The following is a 23,480-nucleotide window of genomic DNA, read 5'->3' on the forward strand; positions in this document are numbered from 1 at the left end:
ATGGAATCGAGTCTCAGGCAGGTTATTGAGGATGTATCTTCTTTGATTTCTCTCTCACATTCTATCAGAGTGAGGATGTATCTTCTTTGATTTCTCTCTCACATTCTATCAGAGTCTTCAATGTTAAATGGCAAGTTATTCGGAAGAAGCTCCAAGAGTTGAGTTCTGGGTTAGTGGCGGTTGAAAGCTGTGATTTTTCTTCCATTTGGTCACTGTAAATGAGTGTTGTGATCTTGCAAGAAGATGTCTGGATTTCTTATAGCGGGAAGCTCTTGATGCAAAGCGACCTTGATGTTATCATTGCGAAATTCGATTCCCATGTGAAGAATCTTTCTGGGATTTACGCTGCTGGGATTTTGAGCCGTGGTTTCGCCATTGTTGTTTCAAGGCCAGGTCTTGGTGCTTGCAAAGAAGACATGAGGTTTACGTAAGGGATTTGTTGACGAGAATGAAGATCGGCGATACAGAGATGAAGAGGCAAGCTTTGGGTAATTTATATAAAGCTGTGGAGGATGATGAGAGGTATGTTAAAATAGTAGTTGAAATTGGTGACATTGTGTATGTTTTGGTAGGGTTTCTTGATTCCCCAGAGATGGAGATTCAAGAACAGGCTTCAAAGATTTTGTCTTTGATTTCTGGGTTTGATTTGTATAAAGGGTTTTTGGTTAAAGCTGGGATTATTGGGAATTTGATTAGGGTTCTTGAGAGGTAGTGATTTGGGTAAAGAAGAAGCTGCTAAGTGTCTTTATAAGTTGACTGTTAATGCAGACAATGCATGGTCTGTTTCGGCTCATGGTGGTGTGACTGCCCTGTTGAAAATATGTTCGAATGGCGATATCAATGGTGAATTGTTCGGTCCTGCTTGTGGGGTGTTGCGAAATCTTGTCGGCATCGAAGAGATTAAGAGATTCATGGCTGATGGAGGAGCGATCTCGATGTTCATCGAGCTAGCAAGATCGAAGGATGACATTTTGCAGATAAATTCAATAGAGTTCCTTCAGAATATAGCTTCCGGGGATGAATCGATTCGTCGAACCATCATTACTGAAGGAGGGATTCATGCGTTAGTACGCGTTTTGGATCCAAAATCAGCTACCTCTTCGAAAACAAGAGAAGTTTCATTAAGGGCAATTGAGAATCTCTGTTTTTCATCACATAACAGAATCAATCTGTTGATGGATTATGGTTTCATCGATCAATTGTTGTTCTTCCTAAGCAACTTTGAGGTTTCGGTTCAAGAATCGGCCCTCAAGGTGACATCTAGGCTCTGTGCTGCATCAGAAGAAGCTAAGAAGGCAATGGGGGAAGCAGGTTTCATGCCCGAGCTTGTCAAATTGCGATGCAAAGTCATACGAAGTGCGCGAAATGGCGGCTGGGGCACTCTTGAGCTTGGTCTCGGTTTCAAAAATCGAAAAAGGTTCATCCAAGACGATCGAAACATAGGATTGCTCTTACAATTGCTTGATCAAGAGGAAGGCGTTACAGGTAATAACAAAAGGCTCTTGCTATCTATATTAATGTCATTGACAAGTTGCAATAGCGGGAGAAGAAAGATTGCGGGTTCTTGTCATCCAAAGAACATAGAGAAACTTGCTGAATCTGAAGTTTATGATGCCAAAAGACTTGTAAGGAAATTATCCAGCAATAGGTTTCGCAGTATGCTGAGTGGAGTCTGGCATCATTGAATGTAGTTTCTTGTCACTGTATATCTCTACGTATAAGTACATTTTCGCCTAATACGGTAATACCATTTGGCTTGAGGACATGGTTGATACCATTTAGCTTGAGAACAAATAAAACAATAATCGGTGGCATTACCATTTCGATAAGCATATAGGTTGGAGTTTCATCAGCAGTCTCATTTGTATGAGGTCAGTGGCATGCCCGAACCCTAGACTAGTACTAAGATTTGGGTCTCATTTGATGGATGATTGTCACTACTACTTTCATCTCTATGAGCATGCTGACTCTGTACTAGAGTACCCTAGGTTTCAGTTTCAGTACCATTCTCATTTATATGGGGTCGGTGGCCCTACATTGCTATTAAGCTTCCAGTCCCGTTCCATGGATGATCGTAATTGTAAGTACTACTTTCAACTCTCTGCGAGGTTGGTGACATGCCCTGACCCTGTACTTAGAGTAGCCATCCCTTACCTAAATTTATGGTTATGAGGTTCGGTTAAATTAAAATAAAATTTCACAAGAATATTAAATAGGTCTACTTCGTTGGCATGTTGTTTGTGTATCTAACCTTAAAACCTGGTGGATTAGCACAATATCATATAAATTAATAGCATTGACGAAGATATACATTATATAATTAATTTGTACATAATATATATCGTCTATGATTAAAAAATAATTAATTTAATATAATATATTATAAACAGTTGTAATTAAATATAAATATAATAAATTAATTCAACTAATTTAAATTGAGAATATTAATATCATAATATTTTTAACTAATTAGTAATAATAAAAGTAGAGGGATTAAATTATGCTGATCAAATTGAAGTATATAGACTAAATTCCAAATTTAAGCATAATAGAATGACCAAAAACACAATTTAACCACAGAACATTCATTAAGAAAAAAAATATTTTAAATTTACTGATTAATAATTGAGAAAATATATCTTTTTGCTCAAGTCTTCTACTTAATCTTGGAACAATATGAATTTTTATTTTTTTTATTTTTTCTCTATATAAACAACTCACATTATTTATTTATTTACAATCTGGTCCAAGAATTTCGTGATTCTTTCATTGTACTAATCGCCTCTTCCCATTGTATAAATTCCCCTACTTCTTGAGTTCGTTTCTCCTATATTCGAAGTTAACAAAAGATCGAAAATGCCGGCCGTAGGAGGAATCGGACCAGGTACCGGCAAGGACTATCCGGGTAACCTCACTCGGTTCGTCACCGTAACATGCATCGTTGCAGACATGGGGAGTTTGATTTTCAGCTACTATATCGTATCTCAGGTAACGGTCACTGAATAAAACCGTAATAATGCATAGAAATATACGCTGTCAATAAAATATTAATTTCTTTTCGAACAGGTGAGGTAACGACGATGACTTCGTTTCTGCAAAAGTTTTTCCGGAGCGTTTGGGAGAAGAAGGAAGCCGATAAGTCGAAGAATAAGTTTTGTCAATACGATAGCCAAACGCTGACGATGTTCACGTCGTCGCTGTATTTGGCTGCTCTGTTGTCTTCCATTGTAGCCTCCATTGTCAGTTTGTCACCCGTAAGCTGGGGAGAGAACTGTCGATGCTCTTCGGTGGTTTACTTTTCTTCTCCGGAGCTCTCATCAATGGCTTTGCTAAAGCTGTTTGGATGTCGTCGGTAGTATGTTGCTCGGTTTCGGTATTGGATTCGCCAATCAGGTAAACGATAAAATATCCATACTTTAATTAATTAAGAACTCAATTATAATATTTTGAAATTTATGGATCAATTTACATGATGAATAAACAACCTCTTTTTAGATATTACAGTCCGTTCCACTCTACTTATCGGAAATATACCCGTACAGATTCCGAGGAGCATTGAACATAGGCTTCCAATTATCCATCACAATCAGTATCCTCATCGCCAACGTGCTAAATTACTTCTTCGCCATGATCAAAGGTGGCTGGGGGTAGCGCAATGGTACCCGCCTTAATCATCACTGTCGGCTCATTAGTCCTCCCCAGCACCCCGAACTCGATGATCGAACGTGGCCAAACCGAGGAAGCCAAAGCCAAGTTGAAAAGAATCCGTGGCGTCGACTAGGAATTTAAGGACCTCGTTGCCGCCATCGAAACATCGAAGCTTGTGGAGCACCCGTGGAGGAACTTGTTGCAGAGGAAGTACAGCCACAGACATCTAACGATGGCGATCCTCATTCCCTTTTTCCAACAACTGACCGGCATCAATGTGATTATGTTCTATGCTCCTGTCTTGTTCAGCACCATTGGTTTCAAAGACGATACCGCCTTCATGTCCGCGATGATTACCGGTGTCTTTAACGTCGGTGCAACGGTTGTTTTAATCTATGGGGTCGACAAGTGGGGAAGGAGATTCCTTTTCCTAGAGGGTGGTGTTCAAATGTTGATCTGTCAGGTACTTTTAATATTTTTGTTAACCATCAAAATTAGACATGAAAATTTGTTGTTAAAATGCTCTATCTTTGTTGCTTTTTGCCAGGGAATTGTGGCAGCTTGCATTGGTGCGAAGTTTGGAATAAGTGGAAACCCCGGTGAGTTACCCAAATGGTATGCCATTGTTGTGGTGCTTTTCATATGCATTTACGTGGCCGGATTCGCCTGGTCATGGGGACCCCTGGGTTGGTTAGTTCCCGTGAAATTTTCCCACTGGAAATCCGATCGGCCGCACAAAGCATCAAAGTCTACGTCAACATGCTCTTCACATTCGCGGTGGCTCAGGTGTTCATGCTCTGCCACTTGAAATTCGGGCTCTTCCTGTTCTTCGCTTTTTTCGTGCTGGTAATGCCCATATTCGTGTTCTGCTTCTTGCCTTGCCTGAAACAAAGGGTATACCGATGGAAGAAACGAACCCAGTATGGAAGTCGCAATGGTACTGGTCCCGATTCGTCGAAGACCTCGATTGCCCTAATGGAGGGCAAGGTGTAAAGGAAGTGTTACTCCCTATGGATTTAATTGTGTCTTCTTTGCTTCTCAAAATGTAGCTTCTGGTTTATAATACATACCATTGATTTTCAATGTTATTTATAAGGATAAACATCCGATCAAGTAGAATAAAATAAAATAAAAGATTTAAATTTAGTGAAATTAATGTATTTCATTCTAAAATCTGAAGGGGAAAATTGAGAATTTATTTTATACCAGAGAAAATGAACATTGGATATAGAAACCTGTTCCATACTGACATTTTCTGCCCCATATTAATTTCTTGAATTATACTTGCATTTAAATTTATTTAATAATTACATGCTATATATTTGCATGATTTAGGTTAAAATGAAATAAATAATGACTTGACACAAAGTATATATTAAAATAAATTTGTCTAAACATGTTGTATGTGACTTCAAAAGAAAAGTTATTTAATTAATGTTATGAGTATGATATTTTAATAATAATAATAATAATTTAATTGAAAGCTGTATTCATACTCAAAATTTGTGAAAATCAAGCGAAATGATTGATGATGCTTTTGGTATAATATCATTTTAGATCTTTATTATTTTAAAATTAAACATTTTGACCCCGTACTTTGGTCTAGATTCGTCCCTGCTGCTTATGGCAATTCAGAGCAAAAATAAGCTCTGCACAAACAAGAACCAAAAAGAAAGATCTAAGGAAAAGATAGAATCCAGTTAAAGGAAAGAAGACATGGAAACACGATTTGAACGTAACTGATTGTTAGAGGAAAGAAAGATTGACATAAAAAGCCAAATACAAAATCCTCAAACAGATCATATTTATAGTTTATAGTTCATACATGAGAGTAACTATATATGTATATGTATATACATGCAAGAACTTTTACAGTAGTTTGATCTCAGTTAGGACCCCAGCAGCTCAAGAACATGACGGTCCTGAGAGACTCCTCCGCCCGCTTCAGCCGCTCGTTCTTGGCGGCCGGCCCCTTGAAATCGACCGTACTAGACAAACGCCTCGCTTGCTTTGAAGAAGAAGACGAAGATGATGATGATGAAGAAGAAGAAGAAGAAGCGGAATCTTTGAGAGACCTTAAATTAGCTTCACACTTGGATGCATGATCTTTCATCAACTGCACCACCCTCATCCCTAACTGGTAAAAACACCCTGCTCGCGTATCTCAAGCTCAAAAACCAAACAAAAATCTCTTCCTCTTTTCTTTGCTGAAGTATTTGGAGAATTAATGGCGGAACTTGGGGCTTGTTTATATAGAGGTTGAAGGACGATTGTTTTGAAGAAAACAAGCGGCAAAAGGCAGGAAAACGAGGGGCTAAAGTGGATTTGTGTGGCTTTTATTACGGAACGCGAAGATTCTGGATAAGGGGATAGGAACAAGACGATGCAAAATGTCATGGCCCATGCTGTACCAACGTTTGATTTGGACGTTAATAAGACTTTGTCTGCTTTCGGATGGTTTAAGATTCTGCTCTGGGGGTGGGTGAAGATATTTTCAGTGTTTCTTGGCAATCCAACTAATTTGCTTTTGTGAAGGATAATTAAAGTCTCTTCGTTTGAATTATAATATTATAAATTATATTAAATTGATAATTATCATTTAAATAAATCGATTAATAAATCAATTATCGATAGTTAATAATATTTTTTCCTGCAACTTATTATAAACTTAAAGTGCAGCAGGAATTTAGTGCCAGATTTATATCGTTTGTTGGGACTTCTCTTTCATTAATTGTTTGGTTATGGGACTAATAATAGATAGAAGCAGCAGCTTACCATAAAAGAAATAGAAGATAAAATTATATTAAATATCACCTAATTGTATAAAATTACTTTCTGATAAATAACTTTTCAAATATTACAAAACTGTTATTGTTTTTCCTTCAAAAAGTTATAAAACGATTATTAAAATTTATCAAATCATTACAGAATGATGTTTAAAATTATTAAACTATTACAAAATTATCTTTAAACTATAAAAATTTGATAATTCAGTTGATCGAATATGATTTGAAGTTTTTAATATTTTTTATTTAATTAAATTAAATTATATGTAAAAGATCAATAATCTAATTAATTTAACCACCGATATAACAGGCCCGTGATATCAAATTAGGAGAAAATCCAATATCACAAGGAGTATTTCAAGCCCACGTAGTAATCTAACAGCCCAATGCTACGGCTCAAAATCAAAATTCATATATCAAATTCACATGTAACTTTTGAGATTTATACCACTTAAAAAATGTATAAATGAAAGGTAGGGGTAGGGATGGGCATGGGATCCAAACCCGACGGGTTTCAACTTGACCCGATCTGATCGGGTCGGGTTTTTTTAATGTGATGTTCGGGTTGGGTTCGGGTTTAGGGTGAAAAATATATGATCCGACTCGAAAAAAATATAATTTTACCTTATATATTTAGGAATAATTACAATAATACCCCTCTATATATATTTTTTTCAATTTAGTCACTGTTTTTATTGAATAAAATTATTTTTTTATTATTTCGGATTGGGTCGGGTCGGGATTTTAAGTTATATATCGGGTCGGTTTCGGGTCGGGTGAAAACTTGTTTTGGTCGGATCGGATCTCGGGTGGAGGACTCCTTGTTCTCGGGTTGGGTCGGGTGGACCAAAAACATGATCTAACCCAACCCATGCCCATCCCTAGGTATGGGTTGCAAATGATCAAATTATAATAAAAGCTATTAAATCAAAGTTTGAACTTTTATGATTTACCTCTTTTGATTTAGATAAAAAAAATCATTAATAAACAATTAATTTGATTAGAATTTTTAGACGATTCGATGATTCATAGCGATAATAGCGTCAATAATTGAATTAAAAATAAAGTAAACTATGTTGATAAGATGGTCTTGATAATACAAGTTTATATTATTCCATCTAAAATAATTAATCAACAAAATAAATATTAATAACTGAACGAGGAAAACATATATTATGAAAATTCAACCTAAAAGTTTGAAGTCTTGTCTTGAAATCCATTGGAGGAGAACTCTTTTGGGGGCTCTCTCTATGCATATAATAAATGTACACACGCATATATATATATTTCGGCAAACAACCAAACTCCATTATTGTCATCCTCAAATTCAATGCTTCCACAAGCATTTACTATTTAAATAACAAGAAAACCAATTGAGTAATAAAAAGTATTTTGAAAGGAAAATGGCTTGATTACCCTCATGCAGTGAGAAGAGAATTCGTCCAGCAAATCAGCATTCATGGGCAAACCAGTCATTGTGGAATCACAACTCAGATGTTTCTAAGCTTTAACTTAAAATCAAGTCCTGTGAAGCCAAAATCTTTGTGAAAATTGCAAGAACAAAATAAAGAGGGTGGACACGTGGCTTTTGTATGTTGGAGACAGCTAATATGGTTCCAGAAAGTTAGGAGTGGAACACTCTCCCTACGCCAGGGAAAACGATGGGCTATGATTAATTGCAATGGGCTATCTTCCCCTAATTCAGACTTATTAAGGGAATGCTAATTAAAAATGGAAGATTTTTAGATTTTGTTTGACGAAATCTAATCCCAAAAGAAAGAGACAGACTTCACAGTTTTCTTGGTCAAAATAGGGGTTTGGTCCCTGCTCAAACTAAGTTATGTTTAGAGTAACCTACACTAGTGGTCACTGAATTTTCAAGACACTTTAACTGTCCTCGCCGAACTTTTTAAACATAAATCACAATCAATCTTATGGTTCCAATAAATAGAACAGTCATTGGTCAATCCCAACAGTGGAAAGGTTTCTTTTGACCAAAAGATTAACATAATTCAATTTCAAATTGAACATTCAATTATCAGTGACAAATCAAAAAGTTTTAACTTTTAGTTTCGATTGTGATTTGAAGAAACTGAAAAGTTTTTGGACGAATTTGAATTGAAGGAAAGAAAGAGAAGAAGAAAAGTAGTTCAATAGTTTTTTTAATCATAGAGACCACCGAGCACCGGAAGGAACAATTATGAAAGGAGAAACGATAATTGTCGAGTTTTTTTAAAGATTTTTTAACATGTCACGTTAATTGTCTTTCTTCAATAAAAGTTTTTCCATTTCAGTGATCAAAGTGAAAGCATCCTAAAAGTTCGTAGACTATTAGTGTAGACTATTAGTGTAGTTTAACCTTGTGTTTATACCAAATTAAAAAAATATTGGGACTAAATCCCAACTTTGAGTATAGTAAAAGGGCCAAAGCCAAAATATCATTTTTATCACAAAGGAGGACACGTTACCACAGTGATAAACAGAGGACGGTACCCAATATTTTTGACTTAGATTTCGGCTTCTTTCACCCCTTACCTTCTTGCTTATTTATACACGCACGTCCCAAATACGGACCCTACATCCCTTTGCTGCGCATCATTTCTCCTTCAAATCATCTCTCGACTCAAATCTAATTAACCAAAGCTTTTGTTAAACTGTGTTAACATCATGGGCAGATCACCTTGCTGTGAGAAAACTGGGCTAAAAAAAGGGCCATGGACACCGGAGGAAGATCAGAAATTGATCGATTACATCCAAAAACATGGTTATGGCAATTGGAGAACATTACCAAAGAATGCAGGTAAGCTTTTGTAAGTGTTTGTAATGTGTATACCTATGGTTATAAGGACCTTTTTGATCGATTGTTAAAACTACAGGGCTTCAACGGTGTGGAAAGAGTTGTCGTCTCCGATGGACTAATTACTTGAGGCCTGATGTCAAGAGAGGGAGGTTTTCTTACGAGGAGGAAGAAACTATTATTATTCAGCTCCACAGTGTATTGGGCAACAAGTGAGTTTTCTTACCATTTGACACACACAACTGGTGTTTGGTATCAGTTTCCTTTCTCTTTTTTTCTTATGTTCTGTTTCGTACACGTGTGTATGTAGGTGGTCTTCCATAGCTGCTCGGTTGCCCGGGAGAACAGACAACGAAATAAAGAACTACTGGAACACACACATTCGGAAAAGGCTTCTCCGAATGGGGATCGATCCGGTGACACATAATCCACGGCTCGATCTTCTTGACCTTTCCTCGATCTTAAGTTCTTCTCTTTACAACAAGTCTCAGATGAACATGGCGAGGTTACTCGGAGCTCAATCTTTTGTTAACCCTGAGATTCTAAGGCTAGCCAGTTCTCTCATCTCATCTCAACGTGAAAACCAAAACCCAGATTTTGTTTTTCAAGATATTGAAGAAAGCCAAGTCCAAAACCAATATAATCCGCCATTGATGCAGGGCCAAGGAATCCCACCAGCTTGCACCTCGTTGAGTACTCCTCCTTGTAGTAGTGTTCCATTTTCAAATAACGAAGTACAGTTGATGATAAACCCTAACGTAGACCAGTTCCAATCAAACGTTGCCGACTTCAGCAGCTGGCAACAAGATTTGACTGAAGATTACGTGCCGTTACCGGCAAACTACAACAATTATTACGTATCCGACCCGAGCTTCAGCTTTGCGTCGGTTCTATCGACGCATTCTTCGAGTCCGACACCATTGAATTCGAATTCAACGTACTTTAACAGTAGCAGCACTGAAGACGAAAGAGAAAGCTATAGCAGTAACATTTACAAGTTTGATCAGATCCCATATTTTTGATCAGATTCAATGTGGGATTGTTGATAATTTTTAATTTGTTGCAATTTTCTTTAAGATTTCTGTATTGGGAAGCAAAGATCCTTTCTCTCCCGCATTTTCTTGTAAAATCTTTTTATTATATTGAAAAGTTTCTATTATTGACATGTCCATTATTTTATGTAATCATTGTCTTACTTAGATTACTCGTCTTATTATTTCATTTATTCTAATTATGTTATATATATTATTTAAATAGTGACATAATTAAAATATAATTCAACTGTTAAAATATTAATAATATATATGATAAAGAGAGAAAGCTTTTGGTTTCAAAGATACCGACAGGGGGATGTCAAAGATCGGCGGGCTTTCCGGCCACGACGAAGTCGGAGGTCGTGAATAGGACACGTGTACGTGCCACCTGTAAGGGGTATTGTATTTTCAGGTAGTGTGATAAAAAAAAAAGTAGGTAATTTTGCACGGGGGATTATGGTAATGGCGGGATTGACCTTAAAAATAAAATATGAAAATAGAAGGGCACGTGTCGACCAATGGCGTGGGGGACCACAAATAAAAAAGCATGGCGGGGTTCTTGTTGTGTCTTTTATTATCCGTCGTAAGAGCGACCCTAATGTTTCATCACGTCAGCATTTGAGGGACACGTGGACTCAATCATGCATGGGGTTTTTGACTTTTTGAGTCCTTTAAAGCCTTAACCGGGTAACTACGGTACCAGTCTTCTTTATCCAGATTTTGAGAACAAACCTAGCTTTGACTTTTCATACCATTAATATATAATTACTTACTACATTGTCTTCATGCAACGAACAACAAAAAAGAAAATATTTCACTTTATCATTCTTAATCAAATAATACTTTATATTAATCGTGATTAACTAAAAAATTATTTCATCAACCTTCTTTATTACGTCATTTATGATTTTAACTAACAAAAGTGACCTACCTCTTTATGTCACTAATTCATCCATTCATGATTAACTTTCAAATAATCACCCGTTCTCATACTTACATGAAAATAATTGAAGAACAATTCTCATAAAAAATGAAATAGACAATTTTTAGTGATTGAAATTATGTATGAAGACTATATAGTTGTCATAACTCGGGGTAAAGAAATACAAACTTGTTAGCTTACGTGGCTAATGGTGTCACCGGTAAAGTTGTAATTACTCGGTTCGATTAAACTTTTATGATGTGAGAGCATAAAATGAAATCGTTTTATTAGTTCAAAAAGATCGAGATAAATATAATGATATTATGATATAAAAGAGATATCTATATTTTAGTAGAAAATCTTTTGACAAAAAAATTACGGATAAAGAAAAAAGATTCATTATAATGTTAAAATAATACAAGGAAATTGTGAGAAAACCCTAAGCCATGTTAACAATTTATAGGATTATAAACGAAATTTGCATAGGAAAAAATATAATAAAACCAGTTTTCTTTTTCCAGATGAACATTAATAAAACAAGCATAATCTTGTACAATTGGATGTACAACGACGTCCATATCGCAGGAGCTTGGCCTTCTCACCACTGACAAAGTCAATGATAAGCAACAAGCACGAGCCCATCCATCACAAATCCTCTTTTCTTTTCTCTCAAATTTTATTTATTCATCAATTGGATCACAACATGAACTCTTTAAACCAGATTATATATGTAATTTAGGTCACAAAACTAATAAGTCCGAATCTCTAAAAGATAGTAGATTAAGGAAAAATTGGAAAATTTCAAGGATTACAGATAATATCTCTTTTGTATAAAACGTTCTTATTTATATTCCCAACTCTCAGAAACGGACAAAATCGGTTAAGGCCTTGGCTGTCTTTCTCTCCCTTGGGCTCCTACACAATTCTCGGATGTCCTTGGTGACCGTTGTGGATTGCTAACTCCCTTCATAGATGTGTTCTCATTTCCCCTTGCTACTGCCCCAGTCTTATCCACTACATTACCCCCTCCTGGAAGAACGACCTTGTCCTCAAGGTTAGCAGAATCAACAGATGGCAAAACATCAGTCTGCAGCAATGTCAAGGGCGTGATTTGTTGCAGAGGTTGACCTTTGCATGGCTTGAGTTGCGACACGTGGAAAACTAGATGTATGCGACTAGAATTTGGTAAATCCAGTTTGTAAGCGACAGGACCAACGCGTTTGAGAACTCAATAAGGACCAAAGAACTGTGGTCCAATCTTTTGGTGTCGTCGTAGCCGTAGTGATAGTTGCCGATGGGGCTGTAGGAATGCCCAAGTTCCTTCTTCGAATACCAGCTCACGACGATGCTTATCTGCATGATTTTTCATTCGGCCTTGAGAGTGCACTAGATTGTGTTTCAAAACACGAAGCAAGTCATCAAGATCTTTTAAGGCTTGATCTACATGGGCATTCGAAGAACCGCCTTCTAAATAAGAAAGGTTGGTAGGAGGATCTCGCCCGTATAATGCTCGGAAAGGGGTCATTCCTGCAGATACGTGGTACGCAGTGTTGTACCAATACTCCGCCCATGCGAAGTATTGTTCCCACTTGTTCGGATCGTCACCAGCCATACATCGAAGATACATTTCCAAGCATCGATTTAAAGCTTCAGTTTGACCGTCCGTTTGGGGGTGGTAGGCCGAACTTAAACACAACTCTGTTCCCTGAAGTTCGGCCATTTCTGTCCACAATTCACTAGCAAAAATCCGATCCCTATCACTGACTATTGTCCTCGGGATTCCATGAAGTTTCACCACGCCTTGAACCAAATCCTTAGCCACATATTTACAGTCAAGGTGTCGGGGAAGAGCGAAAAAATGGCCGTATTTGGTCAATCTGTCGATGACAACTAAGATAGTCTCTTTTCCATTTGAAGTTGGCAACCCCATAATAAAATCCAAAGAAATGTCTTCAAATACTTGACTAGGAATAGGGAGTGGCTGCAAGAGTCCGGCTCGCACCAAGCTATCACTCTTCATGCGTTGACAAATTTTACACTCAGTAACTAACTGTCGAACTGCTTTTCGCATTCCTTTCCAATAAAAGTTAAAAACAGAAATGCCTATCCAACTCAGTTGGTAGAGCACAAGGTTTTTAATCTTGAGGTTGTTGAAGTCGTGGGCTCAAGTCTTACGGAGGTCATGGAATCAAATCTTACGGAGGGCATTTCATAATTTAGAGGTCTCCCACGGAAACTGCTCTTAATCTGACGTTGGGAGCAACTTACTATCTTATCTCTCCTTACCCCATTACATATGGAAATAAGAGTCAGCTAATTTTCCAATAAAAGTTAACAGCCAATCGCTGAAAGGTGCGTGTGATGCCAGCATGTCCCCTACTAAAGAGCTATGAAATTCCCTCAACAACAAACAACAACTATCGAAGGGCAGTTTCATTTCGCACCAGAATTCGCCCTCCAAATAATAACCCATCATGTTCCTCATACCCAATGTAATCAGTTTTACCTTCTCGGAGAGCAGTTCGAATGTGTGTTGACTATCTGGATCTTGTGTACTGGCTGCACGGATGTCATCTAAGATACCGAAGAGTGGTCGAGAGAAAGACATGAAAGTTGCCTCAGCTTCTGGAGATAATGCATCTGCGGCAGTGTTGAGTTCAATGTATATCAAAATAATAAGGATTTATGAATACAATTTCTCACGCGAATTCAAAAATTACGTCTTACTATAACTCTAATTCATATTATCTATTTATAAAGTTGATTATTTGATTTGGAAGAAATTTAGTATTATAACGAGTTCTTCTTAATACAAAGTTCTACTTTCAATCAAGAAATCATAAAAGAAATGTAGTCTTATATAGATCAGATGTATGACAAGGTCCACATCACAAATATGTTCTTGTATCTCGATTTGATCCGAAATCTTTACATCTAATATAAATATTCTATTTGTCTCTTAATTTCCTTTTTTTTCACCAAATAAATCTTTTCATAATGTTTTAATTTTTGAACAATTCTACTTTAGGGAAGGTGGAATGAAAATTTTGCTCATAATAGATATCGAACTCACAATCTAAAAAAAATTGTTAACTGAGAACTTTTAACAACATGTTCTAGAAATTGTTGATAAAAATATATCATAATATTTTAAGATCAAATCATAATATAAAATTCCAACCATAAACTTTGAGAATTTGAATAATGATTTCTAGAAGGTTAAAAGGTAGGCGACCTCAAGCTTAGTTTGTTGACGTACGTATGGCAGTGAAGCTTTAGATCCTGTTCTTTGTGTGTGAACGACCTTTGCCTCGTTGGTATGTTATTAATCGTTGAGGACTATAGGATATATATTCTATTCTATTCAATTGTTATTAATACATTAGGTTATAAATTCGACTAATACTGTACTGCATGCAAGTGGTGGAGAGAAACATTTAAGATTTAGCTTCATTCACATATATTATACATGTATATAGGATGGACTGAGATTCAAAAATTGTACAACTCATAATACTAAATAAAGTCTATATAAAATTGGGTTAGTTTAAAATGATAATTGAAGTAATAAAATAAAGTTCATTAGAGTCATTTCCGTCCTGAACATAGTTTAATCTTCATAGTATTAGGCTATTATCTTCTATGATTTAAGATAGGTTGAAATCTAAACAATATACATGTTTAAGGTGGAAATGAAAGAAGTAATCCTGATTTAAAGATCAGTTGATCTGACATAGGAATTTCTAAGTTCAAGGCAATTACATGAATGAAGCCCATTAAAGTTAACCAAAGTGGTCCCATTATATCCTTGTCGGTGTCTTCAGCAATATTAGGCCCATTAAGGCAGGCGGTGATCTCTGTGCTTTCCTTTCTCTTCTTCTTGTCCCACCGCTAGGTTACCAGTACGAAGAGAATGAAGTTGAGCTCAAAAACACATCGGAATTTTGATGTTAATCAGCAGAGAATCATCCATGAGAAAATGCATTCAAAAACGTCGTCTTCAGCTGCTTCTTTTTTCAACTGTCTGCACACGTTAACCTCTTCAAAGCTCTCCTCTTTTGCACCCCTCTCTCGGTATCGCCATGTCCAGGTTCCTCTCTTTTGTCCTCTATTTAAAGCTTCTTTTATTTCTGGGTTTAAGTTTATTAGGGGATTTGTTTCTCTTGGAGATTGTGTGTTAATGAATTGTTACATTGTAGGTTTAAACCTTTTTAAGTGAATTGAGATGTTGAGTTGAATGGAATAAAGTAACAAAGTAACCTTCTTGTTGTCATGTTGAGTGAAGTCGAGAATTGGGTTCTTAGTAGTTAATACTTTACTCTCTTTTTTTTTGCAAGAGAAGAACTGGTTCTAAGGTTTTGTGAATTTGCATCGTAATTGTTGAATGAATTGTTGGAATGCAGACTTTTGACATTTGCAAATATTAGGAAAGCACCAGAATCTGCTATTTCGAACCAGAGGTCGAACCAATCAGAATTTAGAAAGTACGCAACAGTGGTTACTGTTGTATTGCTTTTGCCGAAATATAGACTGTGCTTTCATTATAGGTTGAATGGTGGAGGACATGCTCCATTCTTATTGCAGAATACGAAGGAAGGGTTTGGTATAGGCTATTTTATCAGGAATTATTCCTTCCATTCTGCAAGTAGTGCAGTAACTCATCATACGCAAGTTGCTTGGAAAAGGCTCACACAGAAATGTTCTGCGAGTGGTCGAACTTCCCCACACATAAGCAGGGCTGCTCAAGCGGTCAGCTTAGCTTTGTCCCGCTCACACTGATAGTACCTGGTTTTTGGATTGACATGTGGACGAGAAGCATTGGCACAGAAGACTTTAATAGAGACAGATTACTACCCATCACAGAATGCTTTGTCTATGCATGCACAAGACGGGCATGCTTTTGTTTATGCTATACTACTTTCAGCAGTTGAGGGTGTCATTTTGCTGGTGAGGGCTTTGTTTCTTGCTTTTCTGTTCTCTCCTAGCAAATAATGGCACCTTTTGCCAACGCTTTTGGTCCTCAATTCAGAAAAATGTGGCTTGAGGTTGTGCATTGCACACTTGGAAAGGCAGGTCCAGCTTTCATTAAATGGGGCCAATGGGCAGCGACAAGACCTGATCTCTTTCCTAGAGATCTATGCATCAAGCTTTCGGAGCTTCACAGCAAAGCTCTTGAGCATAGCTTTGCCTACACAAAGAGAACTATTGAAAAGGCATTCGGCCGCAAGCTTCTGAAATCTTTGAGGCTTTTGAAGAGGAACCCGTGGCATCTGGAAGTATAGCTCAGGTGCACCGGGCTTTTTTGAGATTCCGCTATCCTGGTCAGTGGGTCAAGCCCATGGTAGTTGCGGTGAAGGTTAGACATCTTGGTGTTGGTGAATCAATTAGGAGAGATTTTGTGATTATCAACTCTGTGGCAAAATTGTCAAAGTTCATTCCTACTCTGAAGTGGTTGAGATTGGATGAGAGTGTCCAGCAATTTGCTGTTTTCATGATGTCTCAAGTTGATCTTGCGAGGGAAGCTGCCCATTTGAACCGTTTTATATATAATTTCCGAAGCTGGAGGGATGTTTCTTTTCCTAAGCCTGTTTATTCACTTGTGCATCCTGCTGTTTTAGTGGAAACTTATGAGCAAGGGGAAAGTGTTGCTCACTATGTTGATGGCCTTGAAGGACATGATCGGATTAAGACTGCACTTGCTCATATCGGAACTCATGCACTTTTAAAGATGCTTCTGGTAACGTTCTTATATGATATCCTCTTGATGTTGTTATATCTTTGTTCAGATTATCATGTCTGCTTGAGAATTTAAGTACGACAATTCTGGTTTTCAAGAAGTTATAATTCTCTTCTTTCAGGTGGACAACTTTATTCATGCTGACATGCATCCGGGAAATATCCTCGTCCGGGTGTCTCAGAGCAAGGCTTCTCGGAAACGGCTCTTTAAAACAAAGCCTCATGTCATCTTCCTCGATGTAGGCATGACTGCTGAGCTTTCTAAGGGTGGCCGTGTGAATTTATTGGAATTCTTTAAGGCTGTTGCCCGTAGAGATGGCCGCACTGCTGCAAAGTGCACACTTAGACTATCGCAGCAACAAAACTGCCCGATCCCAAAGGCTTTTATTGAGGTGATGCAAATAGATTTAACCCAAAGGGTTTTAGGACAGTTAGGACTTAGGAGTTAGGAAAATGCTTTTTCTTTGTTATCTTCTTTTACGCATTTTCCCATTTAGTCTACCCAATGCTTTCGCTTTGTTTTCTAATACCTTGTTTCAACAGGAAGTAGAAGCAGCATTCACTTTCTGGGGTACTCCAGAGGGTGATCTAGTTAAGTCTTATGTAATTCATTTATGAAAACATGAGTGAGAAAGCTAGTGAGAGAGCGAACGTGGAGCTTGGTTTTGGTTCTTCTGGAAGAGGCGGAGCACTGCCTGGAGAAGGAGCATGGGTAGCTTTCATAGATAATCTTAGTAGGAGAGTGCATAGAAGCGTTTTATGGGAGCGTTTTAGCTATTTCGGCAAGGTGATCAAAGTGTTCATTCCGTTCGTTAATAGGAGACCAAAGTACAAGGATTATACATTCGCTTTTGTGCATTTTGCTAGTAAGGAGGATCTGTTTAATGCAAAGGATAGGATGAATAATGTTGTGGTAGATGGAAGGAGAATATCGGTGTCGATTGCGAAATACCAGAAGAGAAGTTATCCGCGGGGCCGAGAGCGAGTTACTGGAGTGGGGTCTGGAGTTGCCAGCGAAGTGGAGCCGAGAAGGAAGAGATCAACAGTCCAAGTTGAGGCGAGGAGGAGGGAGTTGCTAAGTAAATTTCATGATGGAAGATCTTATAAGGATTCGGTAGTGGGAAGGGATAATACTGAGGGTCAGCAGAGGAATAGCTGCGGAGATACAAGGGAGGTCAATAAGCCTTTGGAAGTTCATATTCCAACGGAAGAAAGGACTTGGTTAAGATCATCTCTAACTGGTATATGCAAGCAGATTTTTGAAGTTGAGCTTGTGCAAAGAGGTTTAAGGACTGAGGGTTTTAATGTCAAGGTGGTAAGGTGGGGTTTTGCGAAAAATGCATGTCTGATTGTATTTAAGTCTGTGGAGGAGAAAATCGCAGCGGTGGAGGACAATGGGAGGCATTGTCTTTCTGGTTTGAAAGGCTGGAGCCTATCAGGAGGAGAAGGGCGTTCCATTACCTTTCTGTGCAGTATCCTTGATGGGTGTTCCTTTAAATTGCTGGTCAGTTTCATTCTTCTCTAGTTTGGCAGCGAGATGGGGCAAGTTAGTGAAGATTCAGGATCAAACTGCTCAAAGAGTGGACTGCAGGGTGGCTCATATGTTGTTAAGAGTGGAAAGCCCGTTCGATATTCTGCCCCAGGAAATCATTAATACATATGGTAGATCTTTTATTATTAAGATTAAAGTGGAAGGCTGTGATGAGTTCTTTCCTGAGCTTGATGATGGGGAGGAAGAAGATGGCTCTGTGGAAGAACGAGTTGACCAGGGGGAAGAGACTTCATCGGAAGGGAGCAAAGGGGATGATAGAGAAGGTCAGCAAGGGCAGTTGAATTTCCAGACGATGTCAGAAGCTCAGAATAGCCAAGAAGCACGGGCTAAAGGTGCTTCTCATGGGGATGACACACTGATCGATGATAATTTGAATTTTAACGTGGAAGTCAATAATATTATAGGGGCTGACCATTGTGACGAGGGGACAGTACTAGGTGAGGCTAAAAGTAAGCAGAAAGTGTCAGGTGTTCCTTCTGTTGAGAGGAAAAAGGTGTTCAGCGTGGAAGGTGGCACCTCGGGGCAAGATAAAGTTGTCAAAGATTGTGGGATTAATTCTAAAATGGGTAGAACTGAGGAGTTTGGGCCTGAGCAGTATGGGTGTGATTCACTGGCCCAGCGATGTCCTGTGGACAATGAAAGCCATTTACAGGACCAAACACTTTCTGAAACATATGAGGAGAACAATAGTATCATGGTAGAGGAGGAGAATGAAGGCATTCAGGAAATTGAGGTTTTAGATATGGGTGACAAAGGAATTAAGTCTAAGAAGGTTAACAGAAATTCAAAGGTGAAGAGTTGTAGGAGATGGAGATTGGGATATCAGGTATCTAAAGGCTTGTCAATAAGTAAGACTTCATAGGGATTGAGGGGTTGTGGACGTTTTGCGAGGGTATATAGAAGGTCGAAAACAAGACGAGTTTGGTTATGTACAGAAAATAGTCATAAGCACATTCAGAACAGACTGGTTTTCATAATTTTAAGCAATTTTCATCAGCTTCAGGGGTTAGGGGTCAGGATAAGGATACCACCGGTTATGCCCATGTTCACAACACGCCTATGGGCCCTATTAGTAGCAGCATTTCTCCAGTCAGTGGGGTGGCAGATCAGATTATTGCTTCTAGGAATCGGAGAAAATACAGAAAGAAGAGAAGAGGTTTAATCTCAGAAGCTTTGGCCAATGCAGAAGTATCTACAGTCTACTCTCGTTCCTTCTCTAAAGTTCTTGAGGAAGCAGTGAATACTTGGGAAGTCTGTCAGAGTTTAGGCATTTCTTTCAAGGAAGGGAGGGAGGCTTTTATTGATAAAATAAGAAAGATGGAGGAAGGTGTAGGGTGGTAAATGAAGCTGCTAAGTGAGCCAGTTTCTGTTTCTCGAAGGTTTGGGCTTGAAGTGTATATGTTGAAATGCATATATTTCGTGGAATGTTAGGGGCTTAGGAAGAAAAGAAAAAATTAGAGGTGTCGAGACTTGTAAATAAGAACAAACCGGTCATATTGCTTTTACAGGAGACAAAACTGAGTAAAAGCAAGAAGGGGCTTAGAAGGAAATTAGGAGGAAAGCTGCTGAAGGGAGAAAGCTTCCAGCCAGCAGATGGGACAGCCGGAGGATTGCTGTGTTTGTGGAATGAAAATGCTTATGAGGTAAGCAAAGTGTATAATCAAAGTAGATTTCAGGTGTTAACAGGGAAGTTCAAGGTGTCTAAAGTGGAGTGTGTTATTATTAATGTGTACGGTCCTTCTGTAGAGGAAGAAAAAGAGGAGTTTTTCAGGCAGCTGTTGAGTTATGTTCACTCTGTTAATCTGTCAGTTTGCATCGGGGGAGATTTTAATGCTTATCTCGACCAAGAGGAGAAGATTGGTGCCTCACAAAATTGGCATTCAATGGGTCTGCTAAGGAATTTCCTGCAACAATCAAATTTAATAAATTCCTTTGGCAGGTGGCACTTTCACTTGGGTAATAATAGAGAAATCACTACTTGGGTAAGGCTTGATCGGTTCTTATTGAGTAGCAGCTTCTTAAGCTGTTTCCCCAAGTCTGTTCAGAAATTGCTTCCTAGATCTCTCTCTGATCACAACCCGATACTATTGGTAGAAGATGGGGAAAAACTGGGGCCCTAAACCTTTTCGGTTTTTCAACTATATGCTGGAGGAAGATGGTTTTGTAGATATGGTTCATAATGTAATGACAGATCGGGTTAAAGATAGAGGGGGAAGAGGAATTTACAGTTTATTACAAGGAACTAAATAACTTATCAAGGAATGGCCAATCAGAAATAAACAGGGGATATCTGAAGCTATCACAGGGTTGGAGAGCAAAATAAATGATTTGGAAATTAAGGCGCAAGGCAGTGGGCTTTCTACTTTTGACTGGGAATAGCTCCTGTCATCCAGAAAATAGCTCTGGAAATTGCACAGGATTGAAGAAAGTATTTGGTTTCAAATGTCGAGGGCGAAATGGATCAAAGATGGTGATAGAAACACTAGGTTCTTCCACCTATGTGCTGTAAACAGAAACGGATTCAACACCATTTCGGCATTGAAAGTGGATGGGGAGGTGATGATAGATCCAGAGCTGATTAAAGATTATGTCTCCAGTTCTTTAAGAAAGCTTACAATTCTAAAAATTTTTTAGAGGTGGAGAACTTGAATTTAAATTTGCAAAATTGAGAGGAGATCAAAGGAATAGCCTGGAGGTTATGTTTTCAGAGGAGGAAGTAAGGGAGGCTTTTCTCTTCAGACAGTTCTAAAGCTCCAGGTCCCGACGGTTTTACGATGGTTTTTTCAAGAAATTCTGGCCAACTCTGAAGGGGCAACTTATGAAGTTTATAGAAGATTTTATTGTGGAGAAAATGGGATCATGTGGTCAATCATGCGTTCATTCTCTGATCCAAGAAAAAACAATCCGGAATTTATTGAAGATTATAGACCTATAAGTCTCGTTGGCAGTCTCTATAAAATCATCTCCAAAGTTTTAGCAAGGAGACTAGTTTCAGTGATTCAAGATATTGTGAGCCTTCATATTTGCATTTATTCCGGGGAGACAACTTTTAGATTGTGATTTTCTTGCAAACGAAGGCATAGACTGTTGGAAGAAGCAAGGGCTGAAAGGGGTAGTTTTCAAAGCTGATTTTCAGAGGGCGTATGACTCGGTTGAATGGCCAATTATCTTTATATTATTGAGAGTCATGGGCTTTGGGGAGAGATGGGTTTCCTGGATAAAATGTTGCCTCTCAACGGTGTCTATCTCGGTGTTAGTGAATGGCTCTCCTACAGAGGAGTTCTCGATGGGCAAAGGGTTGAGACAAGGATGTAGTTTGTCTCCTCTCTTGTTTAATTTAGTGGGGGAACTGTTAAATCGTATGTTAATGAAAGCGGCGGATGTGAGACTTTTTCAGGGTTTTGCTTTTGGAAGATCGGTTTCCTTTATTCTAACCCATTTACAGTTTGCTGACGACCTGATTTTGTTTGCCAGATTCACCTACCTATATTCTCAATATTAAGAGAGTTGAGAATTTTAGCCTAATGACTGGACTCCGTTTGAATTGTCGAAGAGTAATCTGTATGGAATTAATGTGGATGACGACGTATTAAATGAATGGGCTAAGAAGGCTGGTTGCGCCGGGGTGTCCTGCCACAGTATATTTAGGTTTACCTTAGGTGCAAAGAGAAATTCAGAGGCTCTTTGGGAGCCAGTCATTCAAAGTTTCAAAAACAATTATCCAGTTGGAAAGCTTCCACACTATCTATGGCGGGCAGATTGGTGTTGATAAAATCAATTCTGTCCTCCTTGCTGATTTTCTTCATCTCTGTTTTCATAATCCCGAGTAAGGTTTATAGGAAGTTAAATTCTCTTATGGCTAATTTTTTGTGGGGGGAAGGTTCTTCAAAAAGTCGAATTCACTGGGTGAATTGGAAAAGGGTTTGTCAACCCGTAGTCTCTCCTTCAGATTCTTGGATATGGAAGGGTATTACAAGAAATTTTGGCAGATGATGCAATTGGACATGGTTTGCGATCTCACTCGAAGATTCAAGTAGGCAATGGCAAGTCTATTGTATTCTAGCACGATGTTTGGCTAAATGAGGATTCTTTAAAGAATCAATTTCCAAGGATCTATGTTCTTTCTAATAACAAGTGGGGAAAAGTTTCAGAGTTGGCAGTCTCTTGAGTAATAGATGGATTTGGAACATTCAAACGAGAAGGATCTATGTGATTGGGAGCTGGATTACTGGATTCAATTGATGTCATTATTGGAGAATGCTGGTCTGTCTGATTCAGTGGATGATTTTCTGGCGTGGTCGGGGAAGGGAGATTGGTTCATCGCTAAAGCATGTAGGTTGACTCTTTCTTCCAATTCAGGGGGTAATTTCAATTGGAAAAGGTTCGTTTGGTCAGGTTTGGCTCCCCAAGAGTCGAAAACTTTTCTGTGGCAGGTCTCATCAAAGATTGGCAGTTAGAACGGAGTTGATAAGAAGAGGTGTGGACATCGGAGGAGGTCTCTTGTTCGTTTTGTGCTAAGCAGGAAGAAACAGTTCAGCATTTGTTCATATCGTGTTTGGTTGCATGGGACCTATGGAGCAGTTTTTGGAGGTTATGGGAAGTCTCGTCAGTCTTACCTAAAGATCCAGTCTCTTTGCTGTGTTCTTGGTCGGACATGAGGCCAAATTCTCTAATATGGAGCTTTATACCGGGTGTAGTTCTATGTCATTATGGAAGGCTAGAAACTCGGTGGTTTTGATGATTGGAAAATGGACAGCAATACTCTTTTCTTCATTTGTAGATTTAGATTGGCTAAATGGTTCCTGGCTAAGCACCCGAACGTCATTATTCAGGTAGAGGGGACCCTACACTTGCAGACAAGCATCATACTAGGAACCTTAAAAGGATGAAGGTTCAGGGCTGGCTTCCTCCTCCACTTCATTTTTTTAAAGTTAACGTTGATGGAGCAGTCAGTAGGGACGGCCTGCTAGGGGGAATTGGGGGCATTTTAAGAGATTCAGAAAGT

At 38.4% G+C, this 23,480-nt stretch overlaps 1 protein-coding gene and 3 pseudogenes across 1 annotated transcript; all 4 read left to right on the top strand.

Annotated features, from left to right (window-relative positions):
- Positions 1-23,480, top strand: part of LOC120205888 — a 26,793-nt pseudogene continuing 3,313 nt past the window's right edge.
- LOC120206069 lies at positions 2,739-4,733 on the top strand (annotated as a pseudogene).
- LOC120206070 (transcription factor MYB74-like) lies at positions 8,992-10,260 on the top strand. The gene is made up of 5 exons (XM_039205818.1): positions 8,992-9,039; positions 9,071-9,234; positions 9,311-9,443; positions 9,542-9,910; positions 9,947-10,260. The coding sequence occupies exons 2-5, from the start codon at positions 9,102-9,104 to the stop codon at positions 10,251-10,253; spliced, it is 942 nt and encodes a 313-aa protein (XP_039061749.1). The 5' UTR covers positions 8,992-9,039; positions 9,071-9,101; the 3' UTR covers positions 10,254-10,260.
- The window catches only part of LOC120206068, a 10,155-nt pseudogene continuing 1,718 nt past the window's right edge, over positions 15,044-23,480 (top strand).

This window comes from Hibiscus syriacus, unplaced genomic scaffold, assembly GCF_006381635.1.
Source record: "Hibiscus syriacus cultivar Baekdansim isolate YM2019G1 unplaced genomic scaffold, ASM638163v2 tig00013285_pilon, whole genome shotgun sequence".
Classification (NCBI taxonomy): Eukaryota; Viridiplantae; Streptophyta; class Magnoliopsida; order Malvales; family Malvaceae; genus Hibiscus; species Hibiscus syriacus.